General features: G+C 39.4%; 1 protein-coding gene across 5 annotated transcripts; it reads right to left on the reverse strand.

Annotated features, from left to right (window-relative positions):
- Positions 1-7608: 7608 nt before the first annotated feature.
- LOC131231406 (autophagy-related protein 18g-like) lies at positions 7609-27415 on the reverse strand. 5 transcript variants are annotated; one of them, XR_009164345.1, is made up of 10 exons: positions 26879-27413; positions 17091-17552; positions 16164-16610; positions 15771-16016; positions 14723-15547; positions 14458-14633; positions 9305-9453; positions 8621-9211; positions 8106-8225; positions 7609-7991 (listed from the first exon to the last, which is right to left on the reverse strand). XR_009164345.1 is itself a non-coding variant. In XM_058227577.1 (10 exons), the coding sequence occupies exons 1-10, from the start codon at positions 27056-27058 to the stop codon at positions 8221-8223; spliced, it is 2991 nt and encodes a 996-aa protein (XP_058083560.1). In that variant the 5' UTR covers positions 27059-27415; the 3' UTR covers positions 7609-8220. The 5 variants fall into 5 exon arrangements, 3 of the variants coding, with proteins under 3 accessions (XP_058083560.1, XP_058083557.1, XP_058083559.1); XR_009164344.1 differs by having other exon boundaries at positions 7609-8026; XM_058227577.1 differs by having other exon boundaries at positions 7609-8225; positions 8621-8833; positions 8924-9211; positions 26879-27415.
- Positions 27416-27475: the final 60 nt, after the last annotated feature.

A 27475-nucleotide genomic window follows, 5' to 3' on the forward strand; every position in this document is an offset into this window, starting at 1 on the left:
CACAGAAACAGTCAACATACACAGAGTACAACAGCCTAACGAAGACATTACAGGTGTACCTGCAAACGATGTTTCTAAAATTCTAGATATGTGAAATTCAGGTACAAAATTTCAGCAAATTATTTTATATTTAAGGATTTCTTGGATTTGAAAGGTAGAAAGTAGTGAGGAGTAAAACCGTAACCATCCATATCATGCAACGTTCACTACTACTACACGGGATCAAACAATTCACAAATCAATTGAAAGATAAATGAAATGTGAATCTGAAATAGTGATTCCATATTTCATAATTTATCCACTGCCTGACAGTGCATCCCTCACATGGGAAACTGCTATCGAAGTCAGTGTTCTCAGCTACTTGAAAAAAGACAGCACATCCTCACTGTACAACTGGGGATTGTTATACTGAGATGTAGGACACCCGCAATCAAATTGGAAATGCTAAGCCATGAAAATGCTAAGCCATGAAAATAAGAAAACCTTGCTCAGATCGATTTCAACCAGTCGGTATAGATAAATGGTGATGGTAAAAGGGAACAACCATCATTTCATTTTCACCATAGTAAGAAAAAATAGAAGAACAAATAAATAGAAACAAATATATGGAACATATATCAAGTTGAAGTTCCAACGGATATCCTTTGCCATTCACGAACACCAAATTGTTCGGTGCTGATAACGGGGTGCCAACAGTAACAGACAATAAGTGTACTCAAGTAATATATAAAGAATAACAAAACACAAAGCTATTCCAGTATTTTTTCTTCTTTTTTGGCTACTCAATCGGCGTCATGCAACAAGTTGTAACTCTCCAACACCCACTGACCATGTCATGAACGACCAACTGACGTTATCGTTCTGTGTTAGGTCCGAGTATGAAGGATTTCATTCAGAAATCCTTTTCCAATCCATCTCCTGCTCTTAGCCAAAAGAGACGTTAATCATGGGTGCATGCATAGGTACAGATCATACTGTCGTACCTTGTTGCAAAGCATAAGAAAGTAGAATGGATTTTGAGTACTTGACTACTTGGAAGTTGAAAGAGATTAATTTGGTGTTCGTGAACAGGGACGGCATCCGATTGTAGTGTAGATCCAAACCGAAACCGCCCGCAACGGCCAATTCCTAAAGCAGGAGACAAATTGGGGGAAAATCAGGGCAAGAAAGAGCGTACCTGACGCAAGAACGACGGTTCACAGCCAGAGACCGGAGCTTACCTTCTCTGCGTAGGCCGATGATGGGAGCTCGACATGCCATATCCATGGCTAAATAGCCGCTGATGGATGTCACTGACCGACGCCATACCATCGATTGATCATCTCTGCTGGTACGGTCCTGATGGTGGGAAGGGATGAAGCAGGTGCGACGTCGTTTCCTCTCTCCATACTTGCGTAAATCCATCTGTAGACGGCAGGGCGAAATCCCGCGGGATTTGTTGTTGGGCTCGAGGAGAGGAGGAGGTGGGATGGGATATCTCGTCCATATCCAACCGTACACGATGACCGATCCCAGGGGATAGGTTTGAAATGCGGTTCCCGTGTGAAAGCAAACATGCGCGTGGGATGGGCAAACATGCCCTTAATGGCAAGAGAAGTTCCAAAGGCTTCCAACCTCTTTAATAATAGAGCATGGTACATGACATCCTCTTATTGTATATACAACTACTTTGAAATGACCCATTAATTGCTTATCATTATGATCCAAATTGTCCAAGCCCACCGCCTGGGTATGGATGTTGCGTGTGGCTAGGTGTATGCTAACATACCCCTATAGAACCTATAATAAAAATGATATAAATTGTTAGAAACTAAATTCATTGGACTCTTTCTCCTTCAAAAGGCTGATTTTCAGCTAAGAGGAAAAAAAATAAAAATAAATCATATTACAAATTGGACCACAACCTTAGACATTTATTTGCAAGATTCCTTCTTTTAAAAAAAAAAAAATGTAAAAAAATAAATCTCTTTTGTGTAATACTTTACATGGTAAAGATTTTACAAAAGACCGCTTAATAAGACATAGACCAACAATAAATGATAAATACTCATTATATAATGATAATTAGGAAAACCATATTAATTTTTCTTTCATTCTTGTTCATTTACAAATTGTATTCGAATTGGAATAACCTTTTGAGAGCCAACCTCAATTAATCAAATAAAGCTTAGTTATGATGATGATGATTTGAAATCACTTTAAGAGAGCCGGCTAAATTAGTTGAGGATAATAAAGCTTTAGCGATAAGTATTAATTTGAATAAAATTTTTATTACATATATTGTCCACATTATAACCCATTCAAGCTTACGAGAGTTGTTCATATGATGGAGAGATGTTATTAGACTAAGGTACACTCTAGAATAATTTCCCTTTCAATATTTTCATACACTACTTGGACTATTTAGGATTGTCTGGACTCAGGTCAAGATATGTCACCATATGTTATCCATAGGTATGTTGTCCAAACTAATAGTTGTGGATATGATGTCGTGATGGATTGATTGTTCTTTTCCTTGTTTGTCAAACCCTTAATGGATGAAGGATGTATTGTTGAGAAACTTAATACAGTGGTTTCATATTGACATGTGTACATGTACACATTTGACATATGTGCTTGAAAATTAATGGTGGCACACATAAAACATGGCATTGGGAAGAATGATGGACCACATTCTTTTCTATCATAATCAATTTGGACCATCTATTTTCCTTTGCTTGGTCATATAGTTAGGACGCTCCACATTAATTATCATATCTTTTTTTATTATAATCAACATGACTATTCATTTTTTGACCCAATAATAAAAGAGTTGTGATGATCATCCGATCATATTAATGTCTGAGAGGATGGACATTCGAAGATGAGTTATGCATGATGTATGATTCAAATTAGAAATTGCCACTTCTCTAATAGAATCATTATGAACCATCCATTTTTCTACCATTTATTGCATGGTTAGAGTTATCCAATCAAAGTGTATTTTGAGAGAGAGAGAGGTAATTGAAGGAAGATCCCAGAGAGACCATCCATTTTCCAACCCATTGATAGAATGTTTCAGAAGTGGTTCCTTAACGGGAATGTGCAATCAAAGGTGGGGTTACACATGATGGACAGTCCAAGTCATACCTCTTATGGTATTATCAATGCAGACAGACAGCATCCAACCGATGGGCGGTAGATAGAGTGCATTTCAACACTAAGGTCATGGGTTCAAGCCCTCACGTAGGGCGTGTGTTAAAAAAACAATCAATGAAGGATATATGTATTATAAATCTTTGTGGGGCCCCGATGATGTACATTAGTATATGTGACATCCAATCCAACTATTGCTTGGGTCCTAGGTCTAGGAAAGACTCAATGGTGTGAGTCCTACAAAGGACGTGTGCCAATATAATAAGGATGATGCGTGTCCATACAATAGCAGGAATCACCCTCGCATTACTCTTCTTCCAAATCTCCTTGGAAGAGGGAAAAACAATCCATGATCTTATTAGGACTTTTATTTGCAAACAACCAAATAATGCATTTGACTCCTTCCATGAGACTGTTTAGAAACACCCGTAAGAAGTTTTTTTTTTTTTTTTGCCTGTTTGGATCCACCTTATAATAGGGTTGTACATAGAGCCGATCAAGTCAAGTCGAGTCGAGTCGAGGTTGGCCAAGCTTGGCTTGGCTCGTCTGTGCTCTTCTCAAGCTCAAGCTCAGCCTCGAGCTTACCATTGAAGCTTGGCTTCTTTGCTAAAACTTTCGAATCAAGCTCGAGGTGAGCTAGTGGATCGAGTTGAGGTGAGCTTACCTCGAGTCGAGTCGAGCTTGCTCCCAACCTGACCCAAGTGCCAACCCGCACCTGACTCAACCCAGCAACTCGACCCAACTGACCCAACCCACAAATCAAATATTTAATTAATAATATTAGATAGAGCCATAGAGGGTACCTTGTTGTTGGTGCAGAGAGAGAGAGAGAGAGAGAGAGAGAGAGAGAGAGAGAGAGAGAGAGCTCGGATGAGTGTAGGTTGTACGGCTGAGACAAGTTGGGCAGACACTAAGTCAAGCTCGGGCGAGTGGCTGAGTGGGGGGAGAGAGAGAGAGAGAGAGGGGAGCTTGAGCGCGACGGGTTAGGTAAGGAAGGGAAAGAGTAAGAAAGGGACGGATGGGTAGGTTAAGGCTTATGCTTTAAAATTTTAAAATTTTAAATATAATATAATATATAATAATATATATTCGAGTCGAGCCAAGCTGGGTTCAAGTTGAGTCAAACTCCACTATATTTGAACTTGGCTGGTTTTCAAAACAAGCAAAGTCATATAAAGCTTGGCTTGCCTTGAATTATCGTTCGAGTCGAGTCCAGTCAAGCTAGATTGAGCCAAGCCAAGCGAGCTTTTCGAGCTAGCTTGGCTCGTGTATAGCCCTACGTTACAAGTACTTTAAAAAAAAAAACTAACAAAAAGTTTACTTTTTTTAAAAAAAGTTAGTTTAGTAAAAATCCTTTAAAAGAAAAACTTAACACCTTCATCTTATTTATAATAATCAGCAAAAAATTCTAATTTTTTAACTTTTTACTTTCTACTCTCCCTAATCTCTTCACATAATAGACAATCTATATCAAAGGTGGCCTTGCATGATAGATGACCCACATCAAAGGAGGGACCCACTTAATGGATGATCCACATCAACGGTGGACTCTACATGATTGGCAGTAGACATTAAAGACAGGCTCCACATGAGGAAAAATTAACACTGATGGTGAGTCCACGTGATGGATGACCCACATCAAGGTGGGCCCCACATAATGGATGATCCACATCAAAGGTAAGCCCCTAATGATGAGTGGCCTACATCCAAGGCAGGCCCTATCATGATGGACAGTCTACGTCAAAGGTGGGGGCCACATGATGGATGGTCCGCATCAAATGTAGGCTCTACAAGATGGGTGGTGGATATTAAAGGTGGGCCCAACATGATGGACAATAACATTGATGGCGGGCCCAACATGATGGATGGTCCACATCAAGGTAGGCCTCATGGCAGTAGATATTGAAGGTCGCCCCACATTATGGACAATAACATTGATTGCATGCTTAGATGATGGATGACCCATATCAAGATGGCCCCCACATGAGGACGATTCGCATTAAAGGTCCCCACATGATGGATGGTCCACATTAAAGGTGAACCCTGCAGATGGACAACCCACATCCAAGGTGAACCTTGCATTATGGATAGCCCACATCAACAGTGGGCTTCGCAAGGTAGATGGTCTACACTGAAGGTAAGTTTTGTATAATTAGGGCAGTACACGAACCAAGTTAGCTCGGTTAGCTCGCTTGACTCGACTCAAAAAAGTTCGATTCGACTCGGTTCAAAGTTGAGTTCAAGCTGAGTTGAGCTGATTTTTTGAGCTCGAAAATGAGTTCGAGTTGAGTTCGAGTAGGCTCCAGCTCAACTCGACTCGGATCGAATCCAACTCGATTCGAACTAGTTTGGTGAGTCGGTTACTTTGCCATTGATGTTGCTCACCAAGTGTTTGATAAAATGACTTAAACAAAGTGTAGCTGGTGGCAAGGTATGTACATGAAACAAATACCCTTTTTTTCTTAGTTTTTCTTGGTTTTTATGTTGCTTAGGTGGTGTTTGATAAAATACCTATAAAACATTTGCTTCTGTTTCACATATAGAGGGATTTTGAAGGTGCAGTCCAGGTGTTTGTGGAAATGCCTCAATGGCGAATTCGGCTTGATCTTGGCTCGAACTCGGCCCGAGCTGCTGACCGAACCAAGCCGAGCTAGCCAGTCAGGCTCAAGGACCGAGCCAAGCCGAGTTCAATCTGAGGTCAGCTAGTGGCCAAGCTGAGGCCAGCTCAACTTGGTTCGACTCAATGTACACGCATACGCATATAGACAGTTCACATTGAAGATAGGCCAAGGTGGGCCTAACATAATGAACAGTCCACATCAAAGGTTGACACCACATGATGGACGATTGATATTAAGGGTGGACCAAGCAAAATTAAGGGATAAGTATTTATCCGATGTTAGAAACTAAATATGCTTTTCTACTTTCCGATAAGTATGTTGTTAAACAAACATATTTATATGTTGAATAAGTGAAATCTAAGATATGATAATTGAGGTGTACCTTGAGTAACGTCCTACCCCACAAGCCTGAAGTAATTACATTCATAAAAATAACTTACCTGCTTACCCTCACAAGTATAAAATAAAATATATAAAAAATATTACTTTTTACTCTCTCCTTGCTCCTTCTCATCTCTCTATGTCATGGATGGTCTAATACCAAAGGTAGCCCCATATGATGGACATTCCACATTGGAGGGGCCCACACAATGAATGGTCCACATCAAAGGTGGGCATCACATGATGGGCAACAGACATTGAAGGTTGCCCTATGTGATAATGATGCATGTCAAGGTAGCGCCACATAATGGACAGTCAATATCAAAGCTCAACCCCTAAGGATGAATGGCCCACATCAAAAGCAGGCCCGCGTGATGGATGACCTACTTTAAAGGTGGGGCTCACATGATGGATGGCCCACATCAAAAGCAGGCCCCGCATGATAGATGTCCTACTTTGAAGGTGGGCTCACATGATGGATGGCCCACATCAAGGTGGGCCCCACATAATGGATGGTTCACATCAAAGGTCACCCCTAATAATGAATGGCCCACATCCGAGGCAAGCCCCGCAAGATGGATGCCCACTCCGAAGTTGGGTCCAGCATGGACTGTAAACATTAAAGGCAGGCTCGCATGATGGAGGATCGACATTCAATATCCAACATGATGGACAACTCACATCCAAGGTGGTGGGCCTTGCAAGATGGGATGGTCCATATTGAAGGTATGACCCATGATGGATAGTTCACATTGAAGACAATGCTAAAGGTATGCCCCATGATGGATAGTTAACATTGAAGACAACACTAAGGTGGGCCCATCAAAATGAACAAACCACACCGAAGGTTAGCCCCATGATGGATGATGGATATTAAAGGTGACCCCACATAATTAAGTAAATTATGGATAAGATTTTAATAGAATATATTTATAAAAATTGTAAGAAAAGAGAAGAAAGATCAATGAAAGAGATTCAAAAACTAGTGTTGAAAACCAAACAAACTTTTCTATTTTTTGACTAATAAGTACGATATTTATCAAACATACTTATTTGTTGACCAAGATATGCAACTTGAAGCATGAGTAACTCAAGTAAAACGACTTACGATCCAAACCTGCCATATGAAACTTGGAACTCCCATGTATGGATGAGCAACACCAAAAGGAATTCCTTTCAAAGAAGCTTAAAGAAGTCCTCAATGTAACTCTCAGCATTTAATTTTCATGCATCCAAACAAATTCTGACACCAACAGTTCTTCAGCCCATAGGAGGATGAGCTCCTCTACTAGACTAGGTTGCTGTGGGCTTCGAGTAAGGGCTTCCAGGCCACACCACGCATACAGCATTGCCCCCATGTATCAACAAACTGCCTTTTTTCCCCCTTTATTTTACAATCATATTGCTGAAAGAACATCTCTTGATACAACATACACAGCCACATGCCAATCCTTCACAAGATGGAAACCAATGCAATAAAAGAACCCAATTTCATTCATTCAGAGACATTTAGGAATGTCCCCACCAATCATCAGCTCAGCAAAGAACCTGTCCAAACAGATAAAATTCTGTACAACCATCAGACATGATAGAAAGTTCCATCTCCTAAAAGAGAAACAGATGCTACTCCTACAATACCAAGAGCGCAGCAAACTTCCCCACGTCATACGAACTCGACAATCCAAGAATTTCTGAATCTCCATCTACAGCATGTACATTGGTTGAGAGAGAGGGAGAGAGAGGAGAAGTCTCTTTTGGCACAACTTCAGCAATTGGGTTTCCGGGTCAGTATCTTCTCCATTATACAGAATGGTTTTTGGGGGGTGTCGTCTCTTGAATCAGTTACGTCTTCTCCTTATAAAGGTGAAATATCAATGCAGGACAGACAGCTGCAATGATTAAAGCTTGTAAAGGGGCTCAAAGATAACCCTGCCCTTGGACTACTATTGCAAATGAAATGTCACCAACCTTTGTACACGATTTTGAAATGTGAATGGGCTTGAGGGTGGCATGAGTTTGGCTTTTTCTTTTTTTCTTTTTTCGTTTTTTTTTTATACACTTGAATGGATTTGTGGGGCACCCATTAACCTGCAGCACAGAAACGTCGCACAAAAATCAAGGGTTGGAGAGCAATCATAGAAACAATTCAATGTGATGGCTATTACTATGATATGTGATCTCTATGGACTTCCATGGAGTAATCATTAAAACACATGGCGCTCCAGCATGGTGACCTTCAATTTGGTGGGCCACTATGTGGGAAGGTCATAGCTAAAAATGCAAGGCAATCTATGTGAGATACCCAACAATAATGGAATGGTCGAAAAGTAGCAGAATCACCACAATTTTTTTCCCATGGCCATCTATGTTGTTGCCACTAGATCAACAGCCTAATGGTTCGCACTCGTCATGTGCGTGATTCATAGCTTGCATCATGGTAGCATTTCTCATAAGTAAAGAAATAAAAACTTTCAGGTTTCTACCTTCTTCGCTAAAGGCAAACATGCCACCAAGCATGTCGTCATTGTCACCATCTTCCTCGGGCTTTTCTCTCTCGCAGTGGCTGCTGCTGCTGTCAGCATCAGTAACAACCTCAGTCAACTCACGGCAATCATCGAGTTCTGATATTTTACAATAGCCCTCGTGAAAATATTGAGCAAAATCCAGTGAATTGTGCGAGTCGGCGCGTTCAGTCTCTGTGTGAATGTTTAAACTCGATTCAGAAGGGTTTGAACCAGAGGCATTCCAGACTTCACTGCTCACAACATTGTTCGAAGAGAGAGCACCTTTGGTGACTTGTCTTCCAACACAAGATGCGTCGCTCTCTAAAGAGGACGGACCATTTGCGATGCAGCCATCGCCTAAGTTTGAAAGCCCAGAAAGAAAAGATACACAACCATGGTCATAGTTCTCTTTTGGTATCCTAGGAGATTGGCAATGGTCCATTATAGTCGAGCCCCGTACAGATCCTTGAGGAATCGGCTTCTCCATTGCTAGCAAGGTGACAGGTTCGCAGCTTCCCACTGGATTCATTTGATCCAAGTCAGGCAAATTGTCAGTTGTTCTAGCTGATCCTAATGCAGAAGACGATAATATGGGTTCCAAACACAAACATAATATAATACAAATGCTTTTAAACTGATAATTCAGATAAAGGAAGCTGTTACCACATGAGAGCTTTCCAACATGTGAGCTTTCCCCTGATCCTGATGATGTAGACAAGGAGCGCCTAATAACCTTCTCTTCCATGAATTTGTCTTTAGTTTGGTGGCACTCCAAAGAGGAAGAACTTGGATATCTACCTCCAACAAGGCCCCTGCACAAAAAAATAATACAAGACAACCCAACTTGGGTATCTTACTAGTAATCAACAAATGCGCGGGAATATCAATTAGACAAGCAAATTTTTTTCAATAAGGAAACAGTTATTGAGTGTCATCTTAGACAGTTCAGATGTAATGCAGAATGGCATTTTAGTGCAATTTTTGGCCGATCGAATCACAACAAGACATTAGCACCATTCAGGAACTCCAAGTGTGCCTCAGGGAGTATGCACAATATCACTTTTCTGAACCACCTCCTGTAGTTGGGCAATAAACTTGTCACGCCTCACGCCTAACCATAACCTGATGCTAATCTTGGAGCTGCGCCATACAGTTTCCCGTGAATCTTCATATATCCAAATGCACCCTTACTATGTAAAAACATCATATATGAAAGCAAATAAAATAAAAAATGGAAATCAACTTACGACGTGGAGAAGCGAAGGTGAGTTTTTTATTTTTTTTCATTTTTTGACGGCAACCTTTTTTTTTTTTTTTTGAAAGGTAAAGACTACCAGGGGCTGAACCATGGATCACTCGTACACACTACACTGCCAGCATTGTTGTCAAATCACATATGCCATCATATGTGACTGGCATATACTGTTCGCATATGCCATCGCATATTGCTCTGGGTTTTTTTTTTTTTTTTTTGAAAAAATTTATAAAAATGTAAGAAATTAAAAAAAAATAAAGGAAAAAATAAAACTTTAAAAAATAGGAAAAATTATGCCTAATTATTACAAGTGATTTGATTGGGTTCTTTTACCTATTTCATTGTAATTTTGAGTGTTTGAACTATTAGACCATCTATAAAATAAGTTAAATACTTAATTACTTGTATTATGTTTACATAAAATTTAACAAAACAAACAACATGTTACATTAAGATAGAATTAATTATTAAAAACTTTGAACATAGAAATTTTATTGATAAATGATAACTTGATAACTTGAACAACTCATATAAGTTACAAGTTGCAATTTAATTTACAAATACAATTTACAATTTACCAAAAAACAACACAACTTGCAAAGTATGCCATTGCATATGGAGTATGCCATTGCATATGGAGTATGCCATTGCATACTTATCACACAAAAAAGTATGCCATCACATACTATCGATCCTTCTAAAAAATGGCATATGCAATCCCACATGACCACAATGACTACCAGGCAACAAAACTTTTATAAGAAAGAGGAAAAAGAAAGAAAACAAGGATGACAAGAAATCTTCCATTGAAAACAAATGAGAACCCATCTAGAGCCCCAAAGCAAATCCCTAGGAGAATCTGCAAACGCCTTGGTTGACCTAGTGCAGTCGACTGCTAGACCTTAGCCTTTTGGAAAACCACCACCAGGAATGACGATTTGTTTCTGAATGTTCTGTTATTACATTCCTGCTATATTACCCACAAAAAGGCTACAAAAGACAGCTGCCAGATGGTCCTCTTTTTGTTAACCTGCTTAAAAAGCTGCTACACTTGGTAAATCATAAACCAAAGAACTCTGGAGATGCATTGCCACTGAACTTCATGGACAAGGAGCAAAACATAACCAAATGGTCGACCAATTCTGCATCCCACAAACAGATAAGACAGCCCATTAGGGATGATCATCTGCGTGTTTCGAAGGTGGTCTATGACTTGTAAAAACTTTGTTCCTTCCAACAAACCACGTGAAAACTAAAAACATGAGGTGGGCCATGAACTTCCAGATATGATGAATTGGCTCCTGGATCCTGGCTGAAGGAAAAATACCAATGGCAGCAAGAAAGATTTGACAAAGAAAACAAACCCAGTTTCCTAACATTCCACACCTATCCATCCCTTCAAGAAACATGAATGACTTGGTCATGTAGCATTTCCATCAGTTTCACAAATTCCACATCTCATTAGAAGGATCTCTAAGAAGCCTAGGAACCCACACAATAGTGTCTCCCGCCTTAAGAGTAACAATGAAGATGAAGACTCTACAAAGCACAAGAAAGGACAAGCATAGTGACATATCTCCACACCACCCATGCTTCCTAAACCAAGTGAGAGATCCATCTCCTGGAATGAACAACAACTCCCTTTCAAAATGAACAGCTGCCCTTAATATGGTGTTCCTAACGATGGCCTTGTTTTGTGATCACTGCCGTGTGAACCAGCTCCTTCCCTCCAGGCCATTCTGGCTATCACCCTCCTCCAAAGGCATCTTCCTACTACATAACCTCCATAACCATATTTCTGAAAAGGGCCTCGTTCGTTGATTTTGAGGCTCCTAATACCTAACCCACCCACCAAACTCCTCCAGTTCACAAACCTCATCTCAGCTAACCAAGTGGAACCTTTAAATTTAAGCACCGCACCATTAAAAAATAAAAATAAAAATAAAAAATCCTCTGAATTCTTTCCATTCTATCAATGGCGCTATCAGGGCACAGGAATAAGATGACATATAGTGGCAAGTTAGAACAAGCAAAGACTTCAACCTCAGCACCACACATGCAAACTCCCAACAATTCGCTTTTTTGAAGATTAAGCTTTTGCCTAGACCTTAGTTGGAAGATAGTTGTAACTAGGTGCAGCTCCCACTTCAAATCACGCTTAGGACTTGCACTACCACTCCCACTTCAAATCACGCTTCGGACTCATACTACCACTCCCACTTCCTAGATGTTAATACTCACAAACATTTTGTAGATGAGGCTTCCTGCTCCTGCACCTGATTTTGTAGCCACTTCACTTCACCCTTTGAGCAACCATGGCTCGTAAACCATCTTCAAACGCCAGAAAACTTCTGGAAGATTATATCAACTTCGGTCTGATGAGGATGTTGAGATGGATCTAGCAAAGAGACCAAGAATTGCACTGGTTTGAAACAACATGATGGCGAAGCCTTCTAGGCCAAGCGCTTTGTCTATGCCCAAAGCTAAATAGGCTGTACCATTTTTTAAGGGTGTATCCAAACCTCGATCGCAAATTATGCATTATGTGAAAAACCCAAATTACCCTAATCAATAGGCCCGTCCAACATCACAGAGGCGTGCCCATCACTTCCATGGGCCCCGCACATGGGTCTAATAAGATGAAGCACTGCTATCCGGTAGAGACGCCAGTTGGAATCAAAATCCTCAAATATCCGTCTTTCATCACTAGGCTGGAGATCCCCATCGTCTTATATATATATATATATATATATATATATATATATATATATATATATATATATATATATATCAGCTAGGAAAAACCCCTTCCCTACTATTAATGAATTGAGGACATGGGTATAAGAGCCCCCTTTCAACATTGGGGTTCTAGCAAAACAATGCATGGTTAAGTAACGTGGAATGGCAGGCACTATTTCAAAATTCGAGATGACAGATGCCTTGAACAGATAGGCTTCAGCCAATGAACCCCACCTGCCTCACACATCAAAGCCAGTGTTCCACTAGACCTGATACACCTTCATCTTCCCTTGCCAGCCGCTGAGAGAAAATCCTGCCCTAAACTGTTGCTCTCCACACTAGCAATGTTCCTAGTATTGCCAATATTATCAAGCATCTACAACTGACCCAGCTTTTTGGGCTAACTGCTCTGTATTGTCCCTAATCTTTCAAGAGTAAATCTCCCTGGCGATATAGAGAGTAAAAGATTGAGCCGCGTCTCAGCTTCAATGAAGCAACACCCCTCTTTGATCCAAATCTTAACTGACGACCCTCCTAACCATGGTCGAGGTTTTCTGATTTTCACCCTGGCACACCCACCTCCTTCAAAGCATTGAAAGCAAGTCAATTTCATTCACCACATCAATACAACCACCCATCACCACTATAGCTTTGGGATCCCAAGCAACCAACAGAGAATTGAAAAGTCGAACGCATTGAGCCTACTCAGCTCACCCATTCCTCAGATCTCCAACCACCTAATGAAGCTACTAATCAAACCATAGATTCTAAAAGCCTCCAAGTTCCCTTCCTCCACCACCCAAGCCCATTTCCGAGCATCATTGTGTTGCTTCACCACCTCAAACGACCTGGCCTTGACAATGTGCCAGATATGGGAAGAGTTTCCAATCGACACCTTGGAACTCAATGCAACCCTAAAATAGAGAATTTCTTGGTATTCCTTTGCACATTTGAACCATATTTAGCGTGCTGAATCTTTAGACTTTTACCTCTCCATTTAATATCATCAATCTCCTCTATCACTTGATTGTCTTCTTCTGGCACCATGTGCCCAAATCTAAAGCTTTTGAACTAGCTGGATTCTCTCTCCTGGGATCACCACCTCCCCCACCATCCCAGGCTTCTTGAAAATGTTTGCTGAGACTACCATTGATGGATGCGAAGGACAATAACAGATGAAAACAGTCACCCATCCTCTTTTTTAAACAGTAAAGATGAACCTTGGCAAAGAACATAGGGCTCAGGTGGGGCACCCTTGAATGATGTGGATACTCCATCGTGTGGGGCCACACTTAGATGTGGGCCATCCATCATGTGGGGCCCACCTTTGGTGTGAATTGTGCATTTTGTGGGCCCACCTTTATGTGGACCATTCATCATGTGGGGCCCCACCTTCAATACGTGTCATCCATCATGTGCACCCACCTGAGAGAGATTGTAAAGAGAAGAAGGAAGATAGTAACTACTTAAAAAGTTTAGGGACAAACTTATCCCAAAATTAGCCCAAAAATGTATACCCGTTACCCGATGTAGCAACATAAGTCTTTAAAAAAAACTGAAAACTTTGCTTGTCTAAAGAATTAAAAAGAGGTAAATCTCTTATTTCCAAATTTTGTAGAGATGTACAATTAGATAATTACAAAACAATCTAAATTTTGTAGATGTAAAATTAGACCATTACTAAACAATCTATTTCCAAAAAAGAGAGTTATTTTTTAGAAATAAGCAAATAAGCTCTTCTAAATAGAGATGCCAAATGGCCCCAAATATTATATGGTGGTTAAATAGACATGAGAAGCTATAGTTATATTACAGCAATTACCTGTCAACCCAATCCGGTTTGATGCTCTGAAGATGCTCAAAAACAGGCATTAAATCCTTTCTCCTTATTTCAACCTCATGAACTGGGATCTTTTCTATTTCAATCTCTCCACCAGAACAATCATTGGCAAGCTTTCTTTCACTGGCATTCGAAGGCATCAATGTACGGAAGCAAATCTGAAACAAATTTGAAAGAATTAGAAATTTAGAACCAACAATAGCAAAAGAAACATGTGACATCTTACAACTGAAATGGAGATGAATACCTTAGATTTCTGCCATATCGGTATCCTCCCTGAGCTTATCTGCACTTCAGCATTGGAAAGGTACCAGTGGGACCTTTCATGGGTTCTTACCACATCTTTTCCCATTGCACTACTGTTAAATGACTTTGAAGACTTTGGATCATTATCTTCACAATCCGAAGTATCCATGACCACCTCTGTTGTTACCAGTCTATCAAAGGTAACACTTGAAAGGCTTTCCTCCCTTTCCGGCCAATTCGACCTTCGGCAGACATCCCACCACTGAACAGGTTCCGCCTTCACCCGCAACTCCTCATCTTGAATCGGAACATAAGGGCCAGGACCTGTTCGCAAACTAGTATCACATGACTCAACACCTGATGATGGCAGAAGCTCGTGTTGGATTACATGACCAGATGGAGAGTAAACCAAAAGGTGCTCCAACGAGTTGGCCTTTGCATGAACAGGCTGAAGAATTTGATGAATGGAATTATGGAAAACAGCAGTAATTGCACCGGACGGCACATTTATCTTTCCAGTTGCAGAAGCAGCAGCATTGCTCACTGTATTGAGCCATCTGAAGCTGCCATTTTTTATCCTGCTGACTACGGAAAGTGTTAAAGGAGGTGGGGGCGACCGAGGTTGCTGATTTATCACGCAAGAGGAAGTTGACCACCATGGCAATGATAGACTTGGCAAAAGGATCGGCCCATCACTATGTACGCTTTGTGTCTGAAGACCAACATCGCCACCAAATGGGGATAAGACAAAAATATGACATGTCCCCCTGGATGATACAATTGCTACCCACTGGCTAGAATGACTAAAGCAGATGTCTTGTATGACCTGTTATAGAAAAGGAGAAATAGAGGAACCAATAAGTACGGACCAATAAATAAAGAGAATGCACCGAAAATAACAGATAGTTTGAATTTTTTGGAAGAAGAAAAGGTGCTTTTCAGCCCCAAATCACAAGTGCTTCAATTCAAGGAGTGAAGGCACAGATGCAACTTGGACTGAGAGAAACCTTGGCTAGATACCCAAATGCACTTTAATATAAACTACTTACAGCTGTTGTTAGTCCACGATATAGCTTGTAAAGATGCACATGGGATGAAGTCCAATCATAGCGTGCAGAGTTTGAACCATTTTGCATGGTTGACAGCATAATGCGAAAGACATTTATATTGTTGCCATGCACAGAGGCAGTAACCAATAGGGTACCGCTTGGATCAAAGCAGAGTGCAGATATTGGACTGGTATGTGCTCTGAATTGTGAAATAATAGCCTTTGAAACAAAGTCCTTAACAACAACCTGCAGCAAAACCGTTTTAAAATAGAAAAATAAAAATAAAAATCAATGTAATCTAGAAAAAAGTGAAGAACAAAACAACCAATCTTCTTTGAAACATGCTCTAGTCTGAGCAGCTAAAATAATTGTGATCCTCATCAAACAACTAACCATTCCAGCATTATCTGTTTCACTTGGATGCACGGCAGATGTAACTCTGCTGACTTTCCAGCTCGTGTTCGATGATATAGGAGAGTTGGAACCGTCAGGTAGAAGCTCTTGGCAGTATTTAGACAATGTCTTGTATCCAATGTCCCCAAGGTTAATTATTCCAGCAGCCAACTGTTTACTAGACTCCATCGCATAGCGGGCCACCAAGTTCCCACTGCCGGGTGAAGTTGATGGACTGACACCTGGAGAAGGTGTAAGATTTTGTGGACTTAGACGGCCTGTGTTTGACAAGACAGGATTGTTGGAAGCATAAGCTAACCATCTTGGGCCCACAGCCATTGGACCATAACCAATGTTAACCCCTGCCATTCCTTGTCCTCCCTGGGGTATGGGATAACTCAGCACACTGAATTTATTCTCAAGAGTGACGGCGTCAAAGCAGTATATCTGGAACAAGAAAAGGCAAATAATCAGTGATCCTTCAATGTCTAGTCCCATTATTAGGATTATTCAAAACAGAATTATAGGGTAGGGATGCATCAGCATATGTATAGAGTGCTGATGCGCTGATCTTTACATGTGGGGCCATGGTTCAGTGATTCAGATGTTCATCTGGTTGTGACCCAGGATGGAGGATATCCACCCTCTTAACTGCTTCTAGACAGTCAACTAAAAGACAAAGAAAAAGGCCCAGAAATAGAGGCAAAGATTGTATGACAACGACTGTTCAATAGGGAAGATCCTTGGGCCATCCCCATCCACAGTGGGGCCCATCTGTATACTGAACCATGGGCCCCGCTAGAACAAACAGGGACATAGGCACGCTGTCCCTCTGCTGGTTGATTGAATCCCCATAATTCCTCATAATCAAAGCCTCTATGCCACTATGCTACCATCTCCTCTCAATGAATAATTCACCCTGCTTACCTGTGATGTAAGAGCGACTGCGATTATTCGAGGACTGCATCGAATTATATGTACAGCAGATCTGAATCTCAGAACATGCACATAACTGTCGGATTTTAGTGAATAAAACCGAACAACTGTAGGAGTGGAAATGAAATTTCCTGATTGAGGCTCACTAGTATTATCTCTAATTGGCCCGCTCAAATGGGCACCTCGAACCATATCTGAGCCATCATCCTCATCACCTGCAACAACCAACAGTAAAGGATGCAATGCTCTGAATCCCTCATGAGCCTCCGAATTAACTGGAATGGGCTGCATTTGTAAAAATGTAACCGGGCCATCACGCTTTGAGACGAGTTCATGGAAATTAGAGGAATCCTCGACATCAATAACTTGAAAGCCGTTGGTATAACCAAGTAAAAGAACATGTCGGAAGATAGTTGGACAAAGCTCAAGCTTGTCAAAACCAGCCCACAATACCTGTATTGAGTAAGAACAGTTTAAAACAGTATATGCTAAAAGACAGCCGAAAATTGGAATACATAGGGTCCGAAACTACAACGTATATTGAGAAATCCTTATTTGGAACTCCCATAAAGACATCAGAATTTGACTGGAAGAATTTATAATGCCCCATGATGCCATGCAATAACAGAACTACGGTTTTTAATTTACTTTGATGGATACCGAAAACTTCATCCAAGAAGAGCATGTAATAAAGGGAGAAGGTACCAATAAAAATCACCTTCCACCTCCTTTGCCAAGGAATAGGGCACCATATCTTTGGTCAAAATCAAGAAGCAAAACTGTTAACCTTGTGAAAGGCCTAAACCTCAATGATAAACACTACACGAGAAGATTCAACACATTCTTTGGAAACAAAGACATGATATCTTGAGAGGCTCCGTCAGAATTGAAGGACCATTGCATGAGTTGAAGAGAATAAAGGGCACACCTGAAGAACCTCAACTTTCACTTTTTTTTTCATTCTATCTAAATAAAGGGCCAAGAAAAATAACTAACAATCATGGTTCTGAATATCGGTCTCAGTCAGCGTATCAGCCCGGCCAAAAAATGATAAGATACGATGTTGCATATTGGTATTGGACCCGTATCAGCCTGTATCAAACAATTTTTTTAGCCAAAAAAAAAAAAGAGGAAAATATTATAAAAATATGAAAAAAGGAGATATCCAAGAATCTATCTTCTTTTTTTATACATTCTATTCAATTGTCTATCAAACCATTCTTTGATAAGAATGTTGTATATTGGGTTGACCTAGTATGTCGATTTTTTTTTTGTATAAGTTGTTGATATAGATCATAAAATGATATAATACATTGCTAATACGATTACCTATTAATGATTCAAATCATAATAGTAAGGTCTAAAACACATAAAAGTAAAGGCATGGCACCGTGGTAAAACACATATATAAATATATAATTGATAAATGTATTAGCATTACAGACTTAATAATCCAATTAAAGAAACACATAAACATACAAAACAACTAACATTCAAAATTTAAAATTTTAAAAAAAATAAAAATAAAAAAAACCAATTAAATAATAACATCTAACTTTAATAAAATAAACAAACAGCAAAAACTTACAAAAAGTTTATTAAAAAAAGAAAGAAAAAAGAGGTGAAAATGATTATTCATTTCACTAGCATACCAATAAAAAACAAAAAAACAAAAAATAAAAAATAAAAAAAATTACAGCTGTACATCTAATTATTCACTTCCCCAATCTGATTTTTGAATAAAAATAAGAAAAAACTTTGAAAATTTCCTTTTAAAAAATGTTAAAAAATTATTTAATCAATCCAGGTGTGAGATCTGTAGATCTATAATATTAAAAGACTGATCATATATCATTACAACTTTTATTCAAAAAAAGTAGAAAAAAAATCTAAAAATTACAGAAAATTCCAGCGTAAATAGAAAAAAAAAATAATGCAAAAAATCCCCAAATCAAGATAAAATCAACATGATTTGATCGATTTGTGTTTAAAATTGTTTTCACTTGATTCAAGCAATAATAAACCAAAAAAATTAATAATAATAATTCTTTTTTTTTTAATTTTCCCCAAATCGGGTACCAGGCCTTCAATCCTTCGATTCCATTCAAAAAATCCTGTTTTCATCCTCAGATCTAGTGTAGATTTTGTTAGAAAAGACTCCCCATGCATCATTACAGCTTCTATTTTAAAAAAGTAAAAAATTCAAGAAAATTCCAGCATAAATTGAAAATTAAAAAATACAAAAAATCCCCAAATTGAGGACAAACCAAGCAAGATTTGATCAATTTGGGTTTAAAATGTTATTTCGAGTTGATTCCAAGAATAATAACCAAAACAAACATTTTTTTTTTAAATGATTTTTTTTACCATTTTTATTTTTCCCAAATCAGTTACCCGGGCTTCAATCATTCAATTCCACTCAAAAAATCCTGTTTTGATCCTTAAAATTTCTTGTAGATCTGGCTGAAAATGTCCCTAAAACAATCTCGAAGAGAAAAAAAAAAAAAAAACCTTCGAGAGTAGAGAGCTAGGGGAAAAATCAGAAAAAGAGGGCCGGTTGAGGGCTGACTAATGCAGCCTGCATCAGCCAATACAGACCAATATAGGGTGGTTTTTTTCATATTGGGCCAATACAGATCCATATCAAGTATCAGCTCGTGCCGATACCGATAAGATACAAGCATATCGGCCAATACGATACTGATTTTCCAATCCATGCTAATAATGACTAGCATGCAAAGGATTTCAAATACTTTTGATGTATGTTGAGGCAGTGAAATGCATCATATATAATGAGGGAAAATGTTGAAGAACATATAAACGAGTTAAAAGGTGAAAACAAGGAAGAAAGCAACTAAATGCGTCCATAAGAAAGTAACCCTGCATTTGTCTGCCACAGAATCCACAATTAGCAACTGAATCTACCATTGTGTTAGCGCCTCAAGAAGAAAACAAAAGATCAGGAAGCAAGCTGATGATCATATTGGGATCGAGCCTGTAGATCAACTGTAGAAAGGTTGTGTTTCAACGTTGAGGTCTCGAATTTGAGCCCCGTTTACCTAATCCAAAAAAAAAAAAAAACCATTGAAGATTTAAGAGTACTCATTTGTGTTTGAGTAAAAGGAGGGGTGATGCCAACACTTACACATGACGATTCCTTGTTGGACCAATGCATGCTCCAACCCATGGGGGGGTTCCTCTAAATCAACCACGGGTCATTCATCGTCGGTCATTCAGATGCTCCTACATAGGGTAATCAGATCGAACAATGTCTCCACTATAGACTAGTAAGCACATCTGACAATCTTCTATTGTTGCCTTCGTCAACTTGATAACTCTGGAGCAAACTCTGTACTCATTGCCAAATTGGACCCTGAGATTAACTCGGATACTTGCCAACCTACATGGTCTCTTATTGCACAAGTTAGAACACAATATTGCATACTCATCTTTGTGAATTGTGACAAATGGACTTCTCTGCAACTCCAAACTTTGAACACCCTTGACAATTTGGCTCTGAGACTTGGCCATCTGACAATTGGAATTCTTCTAACTACCAACACCTTTTGGGCTTCTCCTGACCCAGGACATCTGATGTATGATTGGACAGGGTCCAAAGTCAATGTCCACTCTTTTAGGAAAGAGATTTGTCTATCTTGGAGTTCAATTTAGTAATTTGCCTCTTTGACTTGGTTCCTTCTCTTAAAAAGGTATGAGATCTTATTAAAAGAAAAAGAAAAATAGATAATAAACAGAACAAAGGGGACTACCCCCACAAAACAGGCAACAACAAAGATCTCATAGGACAAGCAATCGCTGGTGGTAGTCTCGTATGGAGAGATTTCCAAGCTACACCCCATCCTTCGCCAATAAGCCCTCTTGGAGGTAGCTGAAGGGTTTACCTTAGGACATTTTAACTGAAATCACACAGCTCCAAGGATTCTTCAAAAAATACTTGCCAATTTCCAAGGGTTTCAGCCCTGATTAATCCAACTGAGTGCATGACTAGAGTTCCGTTCAATCTCGATAGGACTAAAATCACAGTTGGCTACAAGCCCGATTCCTTTAAGAAAAGTAGCAACTTCATCCATTACAGTCCCGAACACCAATAGGCCCAATAACTCCAACAAGATATTACCCTCTTCTTCTTTTTTTTCATTCAAAACCACACAGCTGATCCTGGCAGGGACAAAATCTCAGACGGATTGCCAGGGCACGTTCGCATGACAACTGCCCATCCCAATTGGCATGAAATTGGATTGTTGGATAACCCATGAAACATCTTTCTCTGATTTCCCATTCAATGATTGAGCTGAAAATCTTCTTCAAAATGGAACCCATCATCATCTCCTTACCTTCAAATATCCTCTTACCTCTTTCTAGCCAGAAACACCACAAAAAAACCTTAAGAGAAGTTCCAAAGCAATCTACCGACTGGGTTCCATACACCGTACTAGGTCTATAGCGCCCCAAAATCAGCAGTCGGGCTCCCCCACTTCTCGAGCACCGTTCCCAAGTTGCTCTAGCTACCTCACCACGTACCAAACTTGGTAAACAAGCTCATCAAATTCCCAAACTCCAAATCTGGCTTGTGGCAAAGGAATTTTTTTTTCATCATAACCAGTGTTTTGTCTTGTAGTGCATTAGTGAAAGGCTTTTAACACCTAGCCACAAACAAGGGGATGACCAAATGGTCCCTGAACATTTTAAAATGGAAAACCCAAACATGTCGTGCCCGTTGAACAGTGCAAGAAAAAAATGAGGGGTCTTTTCCTCCTTGAGTGACATGGAACATTTGTTTGGCATATAGCATATAGCAATGCCCCCAAGTGAAAGGGGATGAAGTTGACTTCAAGATCCCAAATCCATCAACCAATAGCAGAGCAACTAATGAAGATCTCCTCCAGGATAGCAACATCTGGGACAAGGCTTCAATCTCTTCATCCTTGAGGTTGTGGCGGAAACGCAAGTTCCAAAGCAATCCCCGGTCGATCGGCCAAAAGCCATAGTCACACAGCAAATTTTGTCAACATTTATCTTAAAAGAGGGACTCAAATTTGTGCCAAGAGGAGCCTTAGAGGACCATTTGTATTTCCAAAAACATGCCTTCAACGCATTTTCCATCCTAAGTCCTATATGTGTTGAGAAAACTCCATAGACAGCATAAATCATTATCCAAATAATTGATCCCTCCTGACCATGTGCCAACTTGATGTTCCAACCATTTAACACAACCCCGTACTGAGCCACAAGGAGCTAATATAATGCAATGGTTTCGCCATTTCTGATCCTCCACCACCATTTGGCCAAAAGGGAAGACCGGATTGAATTAATACCAGGACTACCAACAGAGATTGGCTTTCATGCCCTCAGGTGACCAAGTGGAAATTATCATTCTCCTCCCTATTTTTCCAAAGGAACTGCTTCTTGATGGACCTAAGCCCGGCCACCTCCTTAATAACGCACTTGGATAGCAACAGGAAGTGCATTGGCATTTTTGCTAAGACTGGCTTGATGAGCATTATTGTACCCTTAGTGATGGTAGACCAGTCACCTTTGAAGCTTTAAAAAGAAGATGCACTTGACCATGACTAATTTGTCTTCTAACATCTTCAATGGGAGGCTCACCAAGCAAAGACATCCTCCATGTACAAACACCGATAAAGTCCAAGATAGAGCATTGATTTAGTTCCAATTTTGATGGTAGTCCTAGTTGGACTTTCTCTTTGCCTTGTTTCCTTGAAGAGGCCTTTATATAGACCTAGTAGGGTTGTCAACAGATCGGGTTCAGATTGTATCTTGATGTACCCATACGCAGACTTGTTGGGGCCTGGTCCTGTTGGGACAGTTCCAACCGGGTCTGGGTACCAAACTTGAGGTAGCCAACATGGATATGGTCAAGTTTGGGTAGCCACAGAGTTCCCATTGGATCTTAGGCTCCTAGAATTGACAGGGTTTGAGTTAGATGGTTTGTGCTGGGTTTACAGGAGAGGAAGATGAGAAGAAAACTACAGTGAAGGAGATGGGGGTCATTTGATGCTCTAACAGAGTATGATGATGGTTCATGTCAATGTCACGTAAATCACCAAAATCCATCCATTTTCCATTCTGAATGGAAGTTGGAGCTAAATGTAACAAAATAAATGAATGGCCAATCTTTTACATCTAACATCGTGGCCTGTTTATTTGACTTAATAGGTAATCTAAACAATGGAACCCACCAGGATGGCATGTAGATGGTCGGTCCCAATGTAAACATGTGGGCTTACCAACATAATAGTAGTAGAAAAGGGGCATTAAGTGCTAATAAATTCCTAAAAGATAGATGTCTTGAGTAGAAGAATGTTCATGTTAAACATGATGAACATAGAAGCAGTGGGTTTTGAATTCATCACTAGTATATACGCTTCAACTGACAATTTTTTTGAAAATATTGTCTGTGTGTGCACGGACAATAAGGATAATATTTAATCCAAGATGGGTATTTATTTAAAGGAAATAAGCTATCCCTAATTACTCTCTAAGGGAAAACAAAATATTGGGTCTTTCATCATGATGAGTCTTAAAACCTTGTATAATAAATTCTTCCAATTCTTGCACAATAAAATAGCTTCTTTTTTTTTGTGAAAGGTAAATATCATATATTTTATTACTTGGAGGCCTCAATTGGGAGGAGGGTCTTGGATTAGGTTAGACTAACATGCATGTAATTACTTATAATTATATGCAATTCATTGTATTCCAATCACAATATTTGTGATTGTAATTACAAATACTTTAATCCTGCATAATTGGTGGTCATACCTTTGAAGTTCAATAAATTATGCAATAAAACCCATGACGGTAAAATTGACAGTGAACTAAAGAATCACTAATTCTTATAAGCTTTAACACCATATGTAGAAGTAAAAGACTCAATTTTCAACAGCGAACAGGCAACATTCTTACCAAATAATGTCCAACACAGCAAAATGCATGCCAAATGGTAGATTCTTGTGTTTTCTGTTTTTCTCCTTTTTTTCTAATATCTGCATTACTTTGGCCAAAAAAAAAAAATGCGTCAATGTGAACCAATATGGGCCCGGATCATGTTGGTTTCTAGCCCAGCCAACACACCCACCAAAAACAACTTTAAGAACCTTACTCTGTTAGTGGATCCATCTACATTAACATCTCACTGCAAATTCTTATAACTTTGGGCATCCTTCTTGAGAATTCTTCGAACTTTAGACATCTTGCTTTGTCAGTTGCATTGGTTTGATTTCAGATCTTTTTGGGTTTCAATGTCTATGGACTTCATACAACTTCTCCAACTTACTTTCTGCCTTCAGTCACAAACTTAAAACTCTCCAATGTTAAACTCCAAACCAACACAACCATCTGGCTTCATTTTCAGGCACCAGCTAACTTTCGAGTACAAACCTTGACAAAACTATACTAACTTCAGGTAAAAAGAAAAGAAAAAAGAATGGCCATTCTGGAAAAAAGAATGGCCCGTAATGGGGCTGTAACGGGGCAGCAACAGGCTGATACAGCGACGATACATTTTCTTCCTTTGGATTTTTTTAAACCGTTAGAAGGCCATAACAGTTGTTACAACCCATATCATAATGCCCACAAGGCTAGCTGTTACGGCCACCATTAATGTTGTTGAATACATTGGTCGGTTTTTTTATGAAACATAACATAATTGACTTTAGATACCAAATTACCAATGCACTACAACCCCCTGCACAAATCAAAATAGTTATCGTACCCAATTCCCAAAGAAGACCAATATACAAATATCAACTTGGGGACAATTTGTCATTTTCTAACAATCTAGATGGAAATAAGGGCAAGTTGATCCGTCCTTGCTCACAAATTTTTAAAGAATCATTGTAAGGGAGTAGGCTATAGACATTGAAAAGATACAATCTAGTATGTTATGCACTATACTTTTCTACCAATCTAGTATGTTATCCTAAAGAGATATGTAGGACAGGAAGGGAAACACTTTTTCACAGCAACCTTTATTATAGATACTCTTTCTACTTTTGGTAATGCAACAGTATAGTGTGTCACCAAAAGTAGAAAGGGTACATCTATCAAAATAGGATGGGCGTAAATGTCGACTCCTAGGAGAAAAGCACCTAGTCCTGAACTCCAATCATCATGACTAACTCCCCAGTAGTCATTAGGGGCAACATTCTCAGATTGTGGTCTTGAGTGTCCAGATAGAGAGTCAACAATCATGCAAATTCTGCATGCTCCAAATGTCCACAGTACCACACAATCACAAAACCTTCCTTCATCTGCAGTCTTCCTCATTGAACCCCTGATGTGCATTCCATGGGACCCCAGGTATGGACTGCTTCATATAATACTATTTTGCACTTGAACATAGGGTACTCTACAAACTCAAGAATATAAGAATTGTCCCAAGAGCATGTGGGGAAAAAAAAAAAAAAAACATATCTATAAGGATAGATTTGCATAGAAATATATGGTAAAGAAGACCAAGCACAAGGAAATGATTAAAATAAGGTTCTCAAATCAAAGTTGCTGACACCCAACATACTTCCACCATGTCAATTTCTATAAGAATAATGGGTCAGTGCATGGCTATCAGTTCATTGTACAATCCAGCTCTCAACCAATTCCTTGGATATGGTTCACTATCGGTTCATAAACCGATTCATATAATTCATAAACCCTATTCAAATCTTATTATGTCTTTTGATCAGGTCTGCTTGAGCCCATCTTTCAATCCATCTTGCAAAATCAAAATCAAGTCATGCACACTCCAACCAATACGCAGAGTTAGGTAAATCTATGGATTGTGGGATTCACACAAACAACAAATTTTTGAAGAGTCCAAGTGAAGTGAATTTGTGAATCCGATTTGCCAAATTCACAAAAAACAGTGAGTTAAGGTTTTAGAATCAATTTGATTCACTTGATTCAGAGCATATACTGCAACTAAGCAAATTCAGAAAATCTGTACCATTGCTGCCCAACACTATGAAGTATGAACACCTCATGGTCATAAACAGCGTACGCCAACCATTAACACTTTGATTGGATTCTCCATGAGAACTACACAACAATCATTTCATCAAAACATTTCAATACCAACTTCACAAAACCCATATAAAAACCATTGGCATAACAATTACAATTTCAATAGCACTTCCCCTCTAAAAACCACTAACAGTCCTCAAAATTGAAAAGTCCCCACCCTACTAAATCAAATCATTACCAACACAACAGTTTAAACACGGGAAGTATATGATGCATGGCCTGCATCTTTGCAAAGTACAAGGGCTTTAATTCTGACAATTAGAGTCCATGATTGGGCAATCCAGACCAATGATTTCTTTCATATGCTATTGATCAAACTGATTGTTCGAAATTCAATTCACATGTCCATCCAAACGCAGCCTTGTTTCACTTGATCGACACACAATTAAAAAATGAAACAATCAAAAGGGTTCTTTTGATGTAAGATAATCTAATAGAATCCAAGAAAAACCACTACAAAATCGCGAAAAACCAAATAACAAGATGGGTTTTTTTTTTTCTTTCTTCAGTACCAATAACCTGTAAAAAAAAATTTTAATTAAAAACACAATCAATCTAATTTGGTGCAACCAAACAAAACCTAAGGAAAAGTCAGCAACAACGGATCAATCAAATCCAATCATTTCAACAAACATGCAGTTGGGTGTTTTTGATTTTTACTCGATTCTTCACCACATAGACCAAGCAATCAAAATCCAAAGAAGTAAGAAAAGGACCTGGTCCTTCTCAACATCAGACGCCGCAGCGACTGCAATCGAGGCGGCAACAGAGGCACCGGCGGAGCGAACGACGGTGCTAGCATTGGTAGAGACCGTCTTCAAGCAAGAAGAAATAATCTTTAACGAATTAGGCAGAATCCCACCATTAGTCCTACCACTTCCTTTCGCCTTTCTCATCCCTTCTTCCTCTATCTTCCAAACGAAAAGGGAACCACCTACTCCTCCTTTCTTGTTCCTGCTGTTGCCCTGTCCTTTTACCAAAATACCCTTCCTCCATATCCTCCTCCACTACCCATCAGCGCCTGACGACGATCGGAAAAACCATCAGAGTCCCGATCAGAGACCCGCCAGAATCTGACTAAAGAGGGAAGAGATAGAATTTTCAGGATTTGTGTTTGACTTCATATCTCTCTCTCTCTCTCTCTCTCTTCTTGCTTGGGCTTTTGGGGGAAGTTGTATTTGGGGTGTTGTTATCTTTCTTGGAAGCGAAAATAAAAATGGGTTTTTAAAAGCTTACACGCAAGTGTAGAGAGAGAGAGAGAGAGAGATGATTAAATCCTTTTAACGTGCTTTTCCAATTTTTCAATTTCAGGA

Source organism: Magnolia sinica, chromosome 17, assembly GCF_029962835.1.
Source record: "Magnolia sinica isolate HGM2019 chromosome 17, MsV1, whole genome shotgun sequence".
NCBI lineage: Eukaryota > Viridiplantae > Streptophyta > Magnoliopsida > Magnoliales > Magnoliaceae > Magnolia > Magnolia sinica.